At 43.6% G+C, this 16,544-nt stretch overlaps 1 protein-coding gene across 1 annotated transcript in view; it reads right to left on the bottom strand.

Moving 5' to 3' along the window:
• Positions 1–16,544, bottom strand: part of LOC147526206 (protein mono-ADP-ribosyltransferase PARP8-like) — a gene marked incomplete at its 5' end in the record, with an annotated part of 222,393 nt that overhangs the window by 157,308 nt on the left and 48,541 nt on the right. The window contains 2 exons of the mRNA XM_086630266.1: positions 3,054–3,148; positions 9,337–9,414. Coding sequence (XP_086486392.1) covers positions 3,054–3,148; positions 9,337–9,414 — 173 coding nt within the window. The remainder of the gene's footprint in view (positions 1–3,053; positions 3,149–9,336; positions 9,415–16,544) is intronic.

The raw sequence follows: 16,544 nt of genomic DNA, 5'->3' as shown, positions 1-16,544 counted from the left end.
AAAGAAATCAGGAAAGGAAGGCAAGAGACTGGCTTGGCTAAGTCGAGACCTGCTGGTCAAACTAAAGAGCAAGAAGGAAATGCACAGGCAGTGGAAGCAGGGACAGGTATTCTGGGAAGAGTATACGGACAATGCCTGGTTGTATAGGGATGGGGTCAGGAAGGCCAAGGTGTGGCTGCAGCTGAACTTGGCAAGGGATGCAAAGAATAATAAGAAGGGCTTCTATAGGCATGTCAGCCAGAAAAGGAAGGTCAAAGAAAGTGTCCCCCTGCTGATGAACATGACTGGCAAACTCGTAACAACAAACAGGAGAAAGCTGAGGTACTCAACAATGTTTTTGCCTCAGTCTTCACTGGCAACCTCTCTTCCCACACCTCTCGAGTGGATGGACCGCAAGGCAGGGACTGGGGGAGCAAAGTCCCTCCCACTGTAAGAGAAGATCAGGTTCTTGACCACCTGAAGAACCTGAACACATAGAAGTCTATGGGATCCGACAAGATGCATCCCAAGAGTCCTGAGGGAATTGACTGACGTAGTTGCCAAGTCACTCTCCATGATATTTGAAAAGTCATGGCAGTCAGGTGAAGTCCCCGGTGACTGGAAAAAGAGAAACATTGCATCCATTTTTAAAAAGGGTAGAAAGGAGGATCCTGGGAGCTACCGACCTGTCAGCATCACCTCTGCGCCTGGGAAGATCATGGAACAGATCCTTCTAGAAGCTATGCTAAGGCACATGGAGGACAGGGAGGGGATTTGAGACAGCCAGCATGTCTTCACCAAGGATAGATCCTGCCCGACCAACCTAGTGGCCTTCTATGATGGAGTGACTATATCAGCAGACAAGGGAAGAGCTACAGATGTCATCTACCTGGACTTCCATAAGGCCTTTGACATGGTCTCCCACAATATCCTTCGCTCTAAATTGGAGAGATGTGAATTTGATGAGTGGACTGTTTGGTGGATGAGGAATTGGTTGGATGGTCACATCCAGAGGGTAATGGTTAACAGCTCAGTGTCCAGACGGAGATCAGTGATGAGTGGTGTCCCTCAGGAATCTGTATTGGGACTAGTACTGTTTAATATCTTCATCAATGACATAGTGGGATCAAGTGCACTCTCAGCAAGTTTGCAGAAGACATCAAGCTGAGTGGTGTGGTTGACACACCTGATGGATGGAATGCCATCCAGAGGGACCTGGACAAGCTCAAGAAGTGGTCCCATGTGAATCTCATGAGGTTCAACAAGGCCAAGTGCAAGATCCTGCACATGGATCAGGACAACCCTCAATATCAATACAGGCTGAGGGATGAAGAGATTGAGAGCAGCTGGCAATGTACACTTGCAGCCCAGAAAGCCAACCGCATCCTGGGTTGCATCTAAAGAAGTGCGACCAGCAAGTCGAGGGAGGTGATTCTGCCCCTCTACTCTGCTCTCGTGAGACCCCACCTGGAGTACTGCGCCCAGCTCTGGAGTCCTCAGTACAGGAAAGACATGGAGCAGGTCCAGAGGAGGACCACGAAGATGATCTGAGGGATGGAACGCCTCTCCTATGAGGACAGGCTGAGAGAGTTGGGGTTGTTCAGCCTGGAGAAGAGAAGGCTCTAGGGAGACATTATTGTGGCCTTTCAATGCTTAAAGGGGGTTTATAAGAAAGATGGGGACAGACTTTTTAGCAGGACCTGTTACGATAGGACAAGGGGTAATGGTTTTAAACTGAAAGAGGGTAGATTCAGACTAGATATAAGGAAGAAATTTTTTACAATGAGGGTGGTGAAACACTGGAACAGGTTGCCCAGAGAGTTTGTAGATGCTCCATCCCTGGAAACATTCAAGGTCAGGTTGGATGGGGCTCTGAGCAACCAGATCTAGTTGAAGATGTCCCTGCTCATTGCAGGGGGTTGGAGTAGATGACCTTTAAAGGTCCCTTCCAACCCAAACTATTCTATGATTCTCTGATTTTCTAAATCCATATACAACTATTTGGATTTTAATTCCCTAGGTCCTGAAAATGTAATAAATTTCCACTTAATTTGAAAAGGTATAATACACCATAGTTGTAGACATGCTCTCTCTTCTTAGACTAAAATAACACAGTTTATTGTTTAGAGGTTAATGGGAATTGTTATTTGCAATATATGTATGCCTAAGGTTATTCTCTGTATTTTATTACTTGGTTTGTATGACAACTTTGATATTTTCTTTGTAATACATATGACAGGTCTGTTCCATCTTGCCTAATTGTTATTTTTATTAAATTATTAAGATTATATAGATGGAAAATGAAGTTATAAAAGACCTGAAGCATTATAAAAATACCATACAGTTATGCCCTATGGCAGAATCATGCACACTCATATATGCCCAACAGAATTTTTGTGTAATTACTCTTTGCAATCCACCCCGACAGGTTCCACCACTTCTCTTTGTAGGATACTTTAGCTTCCCACAATTAGAAAGCTTTCCCAAAACCTAATCAAATTCTTGTTTGTTGCTAACAGAGCTAGTTTCTTATTGTCTATCTCATGATGACAATCGACAACATTTGATCGCTCCTCCTATCTACAAACAATTTTATTTTTTGAAGAACTGTTATTATGTCCTCTCCTTCTGTCTTTTTTCCAGACTAGACAAATCAAATTCCTTCAGTCTTTCCCTAGGGAAAACATTTACTAAATCTCTTATCATTCATCTTGTTCACCTCCAGGGTAAAAGACAGGATATGACAGAAGTTTAGCAAGAGTTTAGAGTAATGCTGAATATTAATTTTCAACAAAATACAACAGCCTGATCAAATATTGACTGAACTGCAAAAGACAATGATGTTTTAGAACAGGCTTCAAGGGCTTGTTCTCAGCATAGCCAGTTGTATCAGTACTCAATCACAAAAAGAAAAAACAAAGCCGGCATTATTGCTAGCCAGCAGTGCTCCTTTTTGCCACAATACACAGAAATCATCAGAAGAGACTTGTGTTTTGGCAGCGAGGAAAGGTCCACATGGGAGTCAGTCTCCAAAACGTTAAAGGTTCCACAATACAGAAGGGTCAATGACATACCTGAGAGATACTGCATTAGGTCCATAGATCTCTCTCACTGCTGTCAAATCAGCTTCCAGTTGTGGGTGCTTGTGAAGTTCTCCATCATAGCTAACCTACCGAAACCAAAATATTCTAGGAGTTCTTATTTATTTCATTATTGGCACCTAATATAGGCTCTTGAAAGTTCCCCCTGCAAAATATGCTGCATAAAGATTCCTTAATGCCATGTTCAGAAAGGACACTGTTGATAAGCTGAAGCACTGAGGTGGTCTAAGTCTCCTAAGTGCTCCTGTTTGTGGGAAGAGAAGCTGAAAAGGACTCATCCCTCTGTCCTGGGGTCTGTTCTGGGCCACTTGTGCATTTCAAAACTGGTAAGTAGGAGAAGAACCATATCTCTCCAGTCATAGCATCCCAGTCCAACCACTACAGGACAAAGGTTTGCTCCCTCTTGCTTGTTGTCACACTCATATATTTTAGACACAGAATGACTTGGGCTCAACAAGAGAAACACAAGACTATACTATATACAAAGTGTCTCAGCGTCTAAGTTACATTTTCAATCTACTCATTGGCTATATTTGCCTATTCTATCTACCAATGCAATTATATCAGATCAAAAAAAAAAAAGTAATTAAAGAACACTTTCCCATTTCTAAGTATTTTACCAGAGAAGGTGTAAAGAAACATGTGTTTAGACATCATCTCCATTTTTTAAAACTCTGCATGGAAAGTGGAAACAGTTATGTTAGTGCTCACACTACAAAGAAAAATCATAGAATCATAGAATGGTTAGGGCTGGAAGGGACCTCAAAGATCATCTAGCTGCAACCCCCCTGCCATGGGCAGGGACACCCTCCACTACACCAGGTTGCCCAAAGCCTCATCCAACCTGGCCTTGAACACTTCCAGGGATGGGGCATCCACAATTTCTCTGGGCAATCTGTTCCAGTGCTTCACCACCCTAAATTAAAAAAAATCTTCCTTATATCTAATCAAAATCTACCCTCTTTCAGTTTAAAGCCATTGTCTCTTGTCCTATCACTACATACCCTTGTAAAAAGTCCCTCTCCAGCTTTCCTGTAGGCTCCCTTTAAGTACTGGAAGGCTGCTATAAGATCACCCTGGAGCCCTCTCTTCTCCAGGCTGAACAGCCTCAACTCTCTCAGCCTGTCTTCATAGCAGAGGTGCTCCAGCCCTCGGATCATCTTTGTGGCCCTCCTCTGGACTTGCTCCAGCAGCTCCATGTCCTTCTTGTGTTAGGGACTTCAGAGCTCAATGCAGTACTCCAGGTGGAGTCTCACGAGAGCAGAGGGGCAGAATCATCTCCCTCAACCTGCTGGCCACGCTTCTTTTGATACAGCCCAGGATATGGTTGACTTTCTGGCAAGCGCACATTGCCAGCTCATTTTGAGCTTCTCATCCACCAGCACTCCCAAGTCCTTCTCCTCAGGGCTGCTCTCAATCCATTCTCTGCCCAGCCTGTACTTGTACAGCCGACCCACATGCAGGACCTTGCAGGTGGCCTTGTTGAACTTCATGAGGTTCTCACAGGCCCACCTCTCCAGTCCATCAAGGTCCCTCTGGATGGCATCCCTTCCCTCCAACGTGTCCACAACACCACACAACTTGGTGTCATCTGCAAACTTACTGAGGTTGCACTCAATCCCACTGTCCATGTCACCAACAAAGATGTTAAATAGAACCGGCCCCAGTACTGACCCCTGAGGAACACCACTCGTCACTGGCCTCCTCTTGGACATTGAACCGTTGACTGCAACTCTTTGAGTGCGACCATCCAGCCAATTCCTTATCCACTGAGTGGTCCATCTGTAAAATCCATGTCTTTCCATTTTAGAGACAAGGATGTCGTGTGGGACAGTATCAAATGCTTTGGATAAGTCCAGGTAGATCATGTCGGTTGCTCTTCCCCTATCAATCAATGATGTAATCTCATCATAGAAGGCCACCGAATTAGGCAGGCAGGATTTGCCCTTAGTGAAGCCATGTTGGCTGTCACCAATCACGCCCTTATTTTCCATGTGCCTTAGCAGAGTTGCCAGGAGGATCTGCTCCATGATTTTGTCAGGCACAGAGGTGAGACTGACTGGCCTGTAGTTCCCTGGGTCTTCTTTTTTTCCCTTTTTAAAGATGGGGGCTATGTTTCCCCTTTTCCAGTTGGTGGGAACTTCACCAGATTGCCACGACTTCTGAAATATGATGGATAGCGGCTTAGCAACTTCATCTGCCAGTTCCCTCAGGACCCGCGGATGCACCTCATCAGGTCCCATGGACTTGTCCACCTTCAGGTTCTTAAGATGGTCTCGGACCTGATCTTCTCCTACAGTGGGCAGTTCTTCATTCTCCCAGTCCCTGCCTTTGCCTTCTGTGACTTGGGCTGTGCAGCTGGAGCTCAGTGAAGACTGAGGCAAAGAAATCATTGAGAACCTCAGCCTTCTCCATATCCCGGGTAGCCATGTCCCCCGTTTCCTTTCAGAGAGGGCCTACATTTTCCCTAGATCTCTTTTTATCACTGACATATCTATAGAAGCTTTTCTTGTTTCCTTTGATGTCCTTGATTGTGAGCTGGTTTGGTCGGGCTGTATGAAGTCAAAATAATTAATATCCTCCTATCTTCCACAAGGACCAAAATACCTTTTTAGGCTTTTAACAATCTATTAAAAGTCTATTGCTACTTTCTTTTTAAGCAATATACTCCTTATTATGTGAGCCTAATTCTACTTATTTACACCAATCAGAATGACAATAATTCCACAAGTCTATAACTCCCTAAATTTGGACAGATTCAGAAATGAGAGTAGGATTTGGCTTGTACCTTTGACAAATTCAGAGTGCAAAGCACAAGAGTGCAATTTATCCCTTTAGACTTATATACATCCTTATACAGGGATTCCTGCTGAGAATTCTTGCTATTGCAGAATCATATCTAACTGCAGTACTGTTTCTTCCATTTGTACATCTAAATCTGTAGGAGACCAGTGCTGTGACACTTTCAGCTCTGATACCTAGAGATGTACTTTTCAAACTAATTAAATAAATTTCAATAGAATTAAAACAATAATCAGCTGATCACTTTTTACATGTGAAAATTAGGAAAGAATAATTTGATTAGGTTTAGAATTCTTCAAATATGAGACACAGAATTCATCAGCATAGCATGGGCATATATTTATCAGAGATATCAATTATATTCATGACTAGAAGAGTATAAGCCAAGTACCCCTGTCTTGTTTGGGCAGGCATGTCAGAATAATTTCCCAAGTAGAAGAGCACAGGAAGAAAACTTCTATTATAATTTTTTTTCCACTTAAGGTAAGAGCAAACCAATCCTTTTTACATGCTCATTACTCAAACATGAATTCTTTAAAGCTGCATCAATAATTGCTGTCCTGCTTCCAAAGAGAGCACAGTAATCATTTCACAAATCGTAGCTGTGGCTCACCCATCACCTTCATTGGTCCTAAACCACATTTTTTAAGCAGTCTTCTGTATCAATAATAGTAAAATCCAAAAGGAACACTATGCAGAACACTGAACTGCTCAATATAATGCTTTCTCCAATCTATTTTCTCATGGTAAGAGGTTATGAACTCAAAAAGGAAACAAAGCAATGTTCTGGCAAATTGTAAGATCACAGTGTGATATTTTCCATTCCTGAATTAGTGCTATAGACATGCTGATGTACACAGAGGAGATTGCCAGAGTTTTGTATATCTGCATTTGAAAGTATGTCCTGTAACTGAAGCACAAGAGGGGGAGAGAGTGCCAAAGGCAGTAGTATTACTGTTTCAATCTCCTGTTCTCTTTTGCAAATGTAGAAGACAGAGATTCAAAGTAAGAATTAATACAGTCTCAGAGAAAGTGAATATAAAAGCTAAAAAATCTGATAACTTTGCTGTGTCTGAAGAGTGTGTTTAGAAAGTCTCAGTTTTTAATCTGAGATCTGATTCGAATTATTTTGTCCCACATAATGACCCACTGAAAATCAATAGGACTTAGGCTATTGAATCACTTAGCTACTTTAAAGTATTTATCCATTAAATTCTTAGGGAGGATTACAAGCAGGTGCCTAGGAAGTGGATACAAACATTTAATTTATGACCAAAAGTTTGTATCTTGTTTTCACTGCCCATCAAATGCCATTTCCCATTTTTCATGGTCCTTGTTTCATCATCAGTTGCTCTCTTGTCTTTCCAGCTGTAATCACTTAGAAATGTTAGAATTATCCCTGACCTCCACCTTTTCCAAGTGTATTGCACACAATGACGCTAGCATCTATTCCCTCTAGTTGCTAAAGTCAACATTTTCATCCCCTTTCTCTGTGGGCACAGCACACACATCTCAAATGAAGCAGTTTACCTTACTGGTTCCCCACATATAAAGTCAACTACTTTATTTTTCCAATACATCTGGTGCTCACTTAATAACTCTTACAATCAGTTTCTTTGAAAAATGACTGTTCTTTTTATCTATTGAAGGACTTCGCTCATTATCCAATTTCCTATTTATTTAAGTCCTCAATCTTTATTTTAAATTCTTCCTTAGAATTTTGTCTTTTTTACCATGAAATTTTAAATTAAAAATTTCCTTTTTTCTCTCTTTTTAAATATACTTTCCGTGATGCCTTTGTTTTTTTTGTTTGTTTGCTCTCCTTATTTTGCTTTTTGAGTATTCTATACTCAAGACATTCACAGTCATCTGATATTTTTATTGATGATTTAATGATAATTTTACTGCTTTTTTTTGGCCAGTTATCATTCCTTCAATTAAATGTACTACCTTAAAAAAATAACAATGAAATATAATGTAGTTTCCACTTCAAATATAAGGCAACTAAATTTTAACCAGTATTTCCAGCTCTTTTACACCTTGCAAAATGATTTACTGCTCTCTATGTTCATATTGCATAGGCAGTGTTAATATTTATTCATTCATTTGGGCACTGGCAGGCATCCTTTACTAAACGTATTTGCGCTGGTTCAAGAAGCACTCCCAGTCATTTGCTGCCTTTTCCTTTACCTTAAGGTTACTGCCCTTTCTGCAGAGTTGAAAAATTAAGCCAGTGCACACAACTCATCACTACAGAAGATTTTTCCTTTCAGGCAGATTAAAATAAGACACTGATCTTTTGCACTGAAGTATGTGTACATGCTCCTTCCCAGCTCTCCACGGGGCCGTAGGAGTCAGCAGCTGAAGGGAGGCATTTCCTGCAGTCATTTCTAAAGTGAACATGAGTCAGTACTCCATGTCAGTTATTTTCTGACACTGAAAATGCATTCTTTCAGTTCCAGTTTCAATATCACTTTTAATAGCTTTTTAGGGGCATGCTTATTTTTAGAATAAAGCACCTCAACATGTATTTTGTGTTCAAATCCCACCACGCTATTGGCTCTGCAAGAGGAGAGGCTCGGCGATGTCCTGCTCATCAGTATCCCATGCTCTGCACTGACCCAACTGGCTGGCACACTCCTGCAGCCTCAGCTCTGCACACTCAGGGCACGGATGGCTTCAGCCTCAAGGCTGAGGCAGTGACAACTTTCATAAACAGTGACTGTAATGCATTAAAATGTTCATCGAAATAAACAGTTCTAATAACATAAGTGAGGAATGATTCCTTTGGGGCAATAGACTAAAAAGATAAGAAAAATCTGAATAAAGAGACTAGCAGTGTGAAGCGCTCTATTGACATTGCAAAAGGAAAAGATATGAAGAGATTTAACTAATTCTTCTGAGGGAACAAGTAAAGACAGAGCAGTACATTCATCTAAAAATATGCAGCATGTTTCAAGGCGAATTTAACTGTAGAGCTCAGAAAAAGAATGCACTATTGCCTAGATCAAAATTGTTTTGTAATAATTTTTTTACCATTAAATTCCAGTGTTCTTGACTTTACAAAATGGCAATCCTCCAGAAGGAAACAGATTTGGATCCAGTCTGACTTCTCATTTGTATCAATAATGAGATATGCTTTAAAGAGTGAATATCTATTTCCTGGAAGCAAGCAACTGCCTTCTATTTTCAAATGTCCTGAAGAGCACTTGGTTTTTCTATTCTTATAGCTTTACAAATGTAAACAAGCTCATCTTATTTTAAATTTTATATAATTATACAGTATAACATATTCAATACTTTTACTAAAAAATACTATGTGCATATATATACACATGACATTCTATTCTATATACGAATTAAGAAATTTTTATCATAAATTTATAATGAAATGAACAACAGAAGCTTTCAAATATTAATTTATTGAAGCTTGTGCAAAAATATCCTCCATTACCTGTCCTCCATAATAAAATTCCTCAGAATCATTATCTCCTTCAGAGTCTTCTTCAACTGTGCTGCTGTGCTGTGACTCCTTAATGGAAAAGGAAAGTTAACAATGATACAAGTGATATGCTTATCTTGCATTTATAGTTCTAATTATAACTACAGTAATTATGTTTTTACAAATAAGCTCTAAGCATCCTTTATTAAGCAATCTCAGACAAAACAAGAATCCACTAAGTAAGTACATAAAAACACTCTAAATATATGTTGGAGAAATAATACTTTGTCTGGGTACAGACACGGCAGACACGGTGTGGTATTTTATGGAACTGGAGAATTCAGTAGACTATGCAGAGATACTTCACACTGTGCTTTGGATAAACAAAGTATAATTTACCCACCAGGCGATCCGCTGGGAATTACCACTATGGGATTCTCTGATTTGGCTTCCTCAGTGCAAAAGGTGGCATGCATACAGGCAATGCATGAGAGAGACTTGACAAGAAAATCTCCTATGTTGTCTCCCATCGATCCAACACAACTAACACCCCTAATTTGTGGTCTCCCTGAAAGTTTAACTGAAGAAACTGCTGAGGATCTAGACATAAAACCCGGTCTCTGCAAAATGAAGGCTGTAGGAATCGAGGGAGTTGTAAAAGAATGTCCAGTAGCAAAAATAACTCTGGCTTTCAGGAGAGGAAAAACTAACCCGTGCTGAAGTGCCAGTCGGTGCTGCCTGTACTGACATATTAGGCTTTGATTTGCTGTATGGCCTGTCATGGAAATTACCTGATGGTTCCTTATGGAGTTTTGTGGGACAGGGTGATGAAGAGTGTGTGTGGGTTGACTTTGATTTTGTAAACCTGAATTTGTTAGAAGTGTCTATTCCTTTGCCCCAATCCCAGATCACAAATACTGTTATGGTTTAGGCCAGCAACTAAACTCCACACAGCCGCTCACTCACCCTCCCCCACCCCCAGGGGATGGGGAAGGGAATTAAAGGAGTAAAGGGAAAGAGACCCATGAGTTGAGATAAGAACAATTTAATACTACTACTACTAATATATGAATATATACATATGTATAATGATAATAATATATACAAACAAGTGATGCACAGTGTAATTGCTCACAACCCGGTGACCAAGGCCCGGCCCAGCCCGGACTAACGATCCTGAAACAGATAAGTCCCAACACCGCAACCCCGGGTGAGCAAGAGGCCTGAAAAGAGAGAGAGAGAGCGCACTCCGAGAGTCTGAGAGTGAGAGCCCCAGAAGAGAAAAAAAGGCCCTTCTTTCCGGCTGATCCTCATTTTTATACTGGGCATGACGCTGCATGATATGGAATACTTGATTGGCCCGTTTGGCCCTCAGTCCTAAGTCTAAGTTCAAATCATAAGGAGAGTCGTGGTCCCTCTGTCCCAGCTATGCTCCTCACTATCCTGTTGTGCTCCTGCACGCTGGCAAGAACACGGCAGCTGAAAAGTCCTTGAGACCTCAGTGCCAACTACAAACATCAGTGCGCTGTCAGCGTTCTTCTCAGAACGAGTCCCAGACTAAAACCAAAACACAGAGCTCTTCTAGCTGCTAAAAAGAACTAACTCTGTCCCAGCTGAAACCAGGACAAATACAAAACAATATCCTTTGCCAGCTGCAGCATAGACAGGAATTGACAGGGTGGTGAAAGACTTAAAGGAGTGAGGTATCATTACTCACACTCATTCCCTCTATAATTCTCCTATCTGGCCGGTTAAAAAGCCAAACAGGCAATGGAGACTCACCATCAACTACAGGCAATTGAATTGCAACACTGCACCTTTAACAGCAGCCTTTGTCTTGATACTGAACAAAATGTTTGTCATTTTGAAATTCGTCCTAATGAGAATGCCAAAACAATACTTGAACATATTAGCAAAGGTTGTGTGTGTCTAAGAACTTTTTGTGATTCGATAGCCATTGACAATGTAATTGTAGATGCAAAAAATTATTCAAACTTTTGTGTTTGTAATTTCATTGAAATTGTAAGATATGCTCAACTGTTGCAATCAAATCACACTCTGATTAAAGAACTATTACCTGTACCTATTGGAATGAACCTCACCTTAATGAGGAAGTTACTACAACACCAGGATTTGAAGGAACTGCTGAGACAAGTTCAGGACAATGGAAAAAAGACCCTGATTACTGTCCATGATGACACCGACGAAATGCACTGTGTCCTAGAACAAGTGAAGAAAGATGTGGAACACTGATGGTGGAATACCCTTTTTGGATGGTCACCCACTGCCACAGGAATTCTTAACAGAATGCTTCACTCTGTTCTTGTTCTTCTAATACTAACTTCGATATGTTTTGTTTTGTTAATAGTACTATATGCAAAAATATGGAAAATGATGAAAAGATTAACCTATCTGATATCCATAACTAACACACATAACACACTCAATGTCCCACATGATATAGACATTCCCAAATCTATTTGAATATTGTGAAGCTTGAGTGACTATAGTCACGGGGTGGATTATGTGGAAAAGTAACAGAAAATGAGGGGAATGGAAGAACACTGTTCCTCAAAGTTCAGCTTACATCTTAACATAAGCTGTAATATTAGAGTAGCTTTGAGGAAAGATATAGTTGCTGCTCCCAGGAACAGAATGCAGTTGGCATGGACAAGGCCTGCTCTGGCCGAGTGGAATGTACAATACCCTTGGAACGGGGAGTAGAGTGGTACGAAGGTACCACGGCTCATCCCTGTTACCAGGGATAGAGAGTGACAAGCAAAGATAACCGCATAGCTGCCATAAAGGAAGATGGATTGCAACTGCTGCCTCAGCGGTGATGGTGAAATCGTGTCCTGCAGCTGAACTTTGCTCATTATAATGTCATTATAATAACAAAACACACCTCCATCTAAAAAGCTGCCTGCTTCCGGGTTGTGACCACCCTCCGACCTTGAGGACTGTCCAGAGGGATTTGTCCCAGGGACGCTGTCAGCATAAACTTGAAAGGCTGGTCAAATTGGAAAGGGTTCAAGGAAACCCCCTTTCTCCTTAAATGGGTTGTGGCAGGCTGGTCGGATATAAGGGTCTCATCTTTCTTGTGAAACTGGCAGGCTGGTCAAACTGAAAAGGGCTCAAGGTAGTCCCCCTCTCTGTCCTCTATTGACCCAACATCGTATCATATTGTGACAGTGAGGATTAAGGGGAGGGCACAGACAGGCAACATTACAGCAGGGGTCTGCTACAGGCCACCTGAACAGGAAGATTGAGTGGATGAGGCCCTCTATAAGCAGATAGGAGCAGCCTCATGTTCACAAGCCCTGGTCCTCCTGGGGGACTTCAACCACCCCGATATCTGTTGGAGGGAAAACACAGCAGGGCAGAAGCAATCCAAGAGGTTCCTGGAATGCATGGATGATAACTTCCTTCTCCAAGTGGTAGAGGAACCAACAATGAGAGGTGCTTTGCTGGATCTCGTTCTCACAAATAAGGAGGAACTGGTGGGGAATGTGACGCTCAAGGGCAACCTTGGCTGCAGTGACCATGAAATGGTGGAGTTCAAGGTCCTTAGGGAGGCAAGGAGAGTGCACAGCAAGCTCAGTACCCTGGATTTCAGAAGAGCAGACTTCGGCCTTGTCATGGTTTGATGTGGAGGGGGGGGTGGTTCTGGTGGCAGGAGAGGGGTTTTGATCCCTGTGACCTCCCTGGTTTGGGAACTGGGTTAGGCTTGGTTCTGGCCACCAGATCAGACTCCCATCCCCCTCAGGGTTGAGCCAATAGGGCGCCTCCGCGAATTGCCCTATTTAAGTCGGGACAAAGGAACGGGAAAAGGTGCTTTGCCCAGGAGCGAGGAGAGAAGGGAGGAGGGCACTGCCCTCACTCCCTGGCTCCCGGCCGGGTGGCTGCCTGCGTCGGGCCGGCGCCGCCCACGGAGAATGGCAGCGGCGGAGCCAGCTGGGGAACTCGGGGAGCACCCCACTCCTGGGGTGCCCACTGGGCTGAGTTCACCTGGAGAGGACTGAGATCTGAGAGAAACAGCTGCATCGACACCAGGTCAGTGAGGATGGAGCGGGAGGAGGTGTGCCAGAGCCGAGTTTCCCCTGCAGCTGGTGGCGAGATGGCAGGCGGCCTCCCTGCAACCAGGACGGCCTGGTTTTGTTTCTTTCTGTCCTCTCAAGTAACCGGTTTTGTTTCCCTTTGTCCTTCTAAGTAACCATTAATAAACTGTTTTGCTTTAAGAAAGCCCAGTCTGTTTTGCCCGGGACCATGGTTGGTGGGTGCTCCCTCTGTTCTTGTCTCAACCCTCAGTCCCTTTATTTTTATTTTTTTTTTTTCTCCTCTCTACTTTACTGGAGAAGGAGAGACTGTGTGAGTTTCAGTTACTGGATCAGCCTAAAACCACGACAGGCCTCTTCAGGGATTTCCTCGGTAGAGTACAATGGGATAAAGCCCTGGAGGGAAAAGAGACCTGAGAAAGCTGGTCAATATTTAAGGATCACCTCCTCCAAGATCAGGAGCAATGCATCCCAACAAAGAGGAAGTCAGGCAGAAACTTCAGGAGGCCTGCATGGATGAACAAGTTGCTCCTGGACAAACTCAAACACAAAAAAAGAAGACTACAGAGGGTGGAAGCAAGGACAGGTAGCCTGGGAGAAATATAGAGATATTGGCCGAGCAGCCAGGGATCAAGTTAGGAAAACTAAAGCCCTGATAGAATTGAATCTGGCCAGGGACATCAAGGGCAACAAGAAAAACTTTTATAGGTATGTCAGCGATAAAAAGAGATTGAGGGAAAATGTAGGCCGTCTCCAGGAGGAAATGGGGGACCTGGCTACCCGGGATATGAAGAAGGCTGAGGTATGCCCACTGTAGGAGATCAGGTTCGAGACCATCTTAGAACCTGAAGGTGCACAAGTCCATGGGACTTGATGAGGTGCATCCGTGGGTCCTGAGGGAATCAGCAGATGAAGTTGCTAAGCCACTATCCATCATATTTCAGAAGTCGTGGCAGTCTGGTGAAGTTCCCACCAACTGGAAAAGGGGAAACATAGCCCCCATCTCTAAAAAGGGAAAAAAAGAAGACCCAGGGAACTACAGGCCAGTCAGTCTCACCTCTGTGCCTGGCAAGATCATGGAGCAGATCCTCCTGGCGACTATGCTAAAGCACATAGAAAATAAGAGGGTGACTGATGACAGCCAACATGGTGTCTCTAAGGGCAAATCGCGCCTGAAAAATTTGGTGGCCTTCTATGATGGGGTTACAGCCTTGGTGGATAAGGGAAGAGCAACTGACATTGAAGAACTGCCCACTGTAGGAGATCAGGTTCGAGAGCATCTAAGGAACCTGAAGGTGCACAAGTCCGTGGGACCTGATGAAGTACATCCCCAGGTCCTGAGGGAACTAGCGGATGAAGTTACTAAGCTGCTATCCATCATATTTCAGAAGTTGTAGCAATTTTGTGAAGTTCCCATTGACTGGAAAAGGGGAAATATAGCCCCCATCTTTAAAAAGGGGAAAAAAGAAGACCCAGGGAACTACAGGCCAGTCAGTCTCACCTCTGTGCCCAGCAAGATCATGGAGCAGATTCTCCTGGTGACTATGCTAAGGCACATGGAAAATAAGGGGGTGATTGGTGACAGCCAACATGGCTTCACTAAGGGCAAATCCTGCCTGACTAATTTGGTGGCCTTCTATGATGAGGTTACAGCATTGATGGATAGGGGAAGAGCAACTGACATCGTCTACCTGGACTTGTCCAAAGCATTTGATACTGTCCCACATGACATCCTTGTCTCTAAACTGGAGAGACATGGATTTTACGGATGGACCACTCGGTGGATAAGGAATTGGCTGGACGGTTGCACTCAAAGATTTGTGGTCAACGGTTCAATGTCCACGTGGAGGTCTGTGACGAGTGGTGTTCCTCAGGGGTCAGTACTGGGGCCAGTGCTATTTAACATCTTTGTTGGTGACATGGACAGTGGGATCGAGTGCACCCTCACTAAATGTGCAGACAACACCAAGCTGTGTGGTGTTGTGGACATGCTGGAGGGAAGGGATGCCATTCAAAGGGACCTTGATAGACTGGAGAGGTGGGCCTGTGAGAACCTCATGAAGTTCAACAAGGCCAAGTGCAAGGTCCTGCATGTGGGTCGGAGCAATCCCAAACACAAGCACAGGCTGGGCGGAGAATGGATTGAGAGCAGCCCTGAGGAAAAGGACTTGAGAGTGCTGATGGATGAGAAGCTCAACATGAGCCGGCAATGTGCACTTGCAGCCCAGAAAGCCAACCATATCCTGGGCTTTATCAAAAGGAGCGTGGCCAGCAGGTCGAGGGAAGTGATTCTGCCCCTCTACTCAGCTCTCGTGAGACCCCACCTAGAATACTGTGTTCAGCTCTGGAGTCCCCAGCACAAGAAGGACATGGAGCTGCTGGAGTGAGTCCAGAGGAGGGCCACGAAGATGATCCGAGGGCTGGAGCACCTCTGCTATGAAGACAGGCTGAGAGAGTTGGGGCTGTTTAGCCTGGAGAAGCGAAGGCTCCGGGGTGATCTTATTGCAGCCTTCCAGTACTTAAAGGGGGCCTACAGGAAAGCTGGAGAGGGACTTTTTACAAGGGCATGCAGTGATAGGACAAGGGGCAATGGATTTAAACTGAAAGAGGGGAGATTTCGATTAGATATAAGGAAGAAATTTTTTACATTGAGGGTGGTGAGGCACTGGTACAGGTTGCCCAGAGAAGTTGTGGATGCCCCATCCCTGGAAGTGTTCAAGGCCAGGTTGGATGAGGTTTTGAGCAACCTGATGTAGTGGAGGGTGTCCCTGCCCATGGCAGGGGGGTTGGAACTAGATGATCTTTGAGGTCCCTTCCAACTCTAACCATTCTATGATTCTCTGATTCTATCATCTACCTGGACTTGTCCAATGCATTTGGCACTGTCCGACATGACATCTTTGTCTCTAAATTGGAGAGACATGGATTTGATGGGTGGACCACTCAGTGGATAAGGAATTGGCTGGATGATCGCACTCAAAGAGTTGCGGTCAACGGCTCAATGTCCAAGTGGAGACCAGCGATGAGTGGTGTTCCTCAGGGGTCAGTATTGGGGCCGGCGCTTTTTAATATTTTTGTCGGTGACATGGACAGTGGGATCGAGTGCACCCTCAGAAGTTTGTTGACAACACCCAGCTGTGTGGTGTGGTCAACATGCTGGAGGGA

The sequence above is a fragment of the Tauraco erythrolophus genome, chromosome W, assembly GCF_009769465.1.
Source record: "Tauraco erythrolophus isolate bTauEry1 chromosome W, bTauEry1.pri, whole genome shotgun sequence".
Classification (NCBI taxonomy): Eukaryota; Metazoa; Chordata; class Aves; order Musophagiformes; family Musophagidae; genus Tauraco; species Tauraco erythrolophus.
Note: the sequence above shows the minus strand (reverse complement) of the source record. Positions and strands in the feature narration are given on the sequence as shown.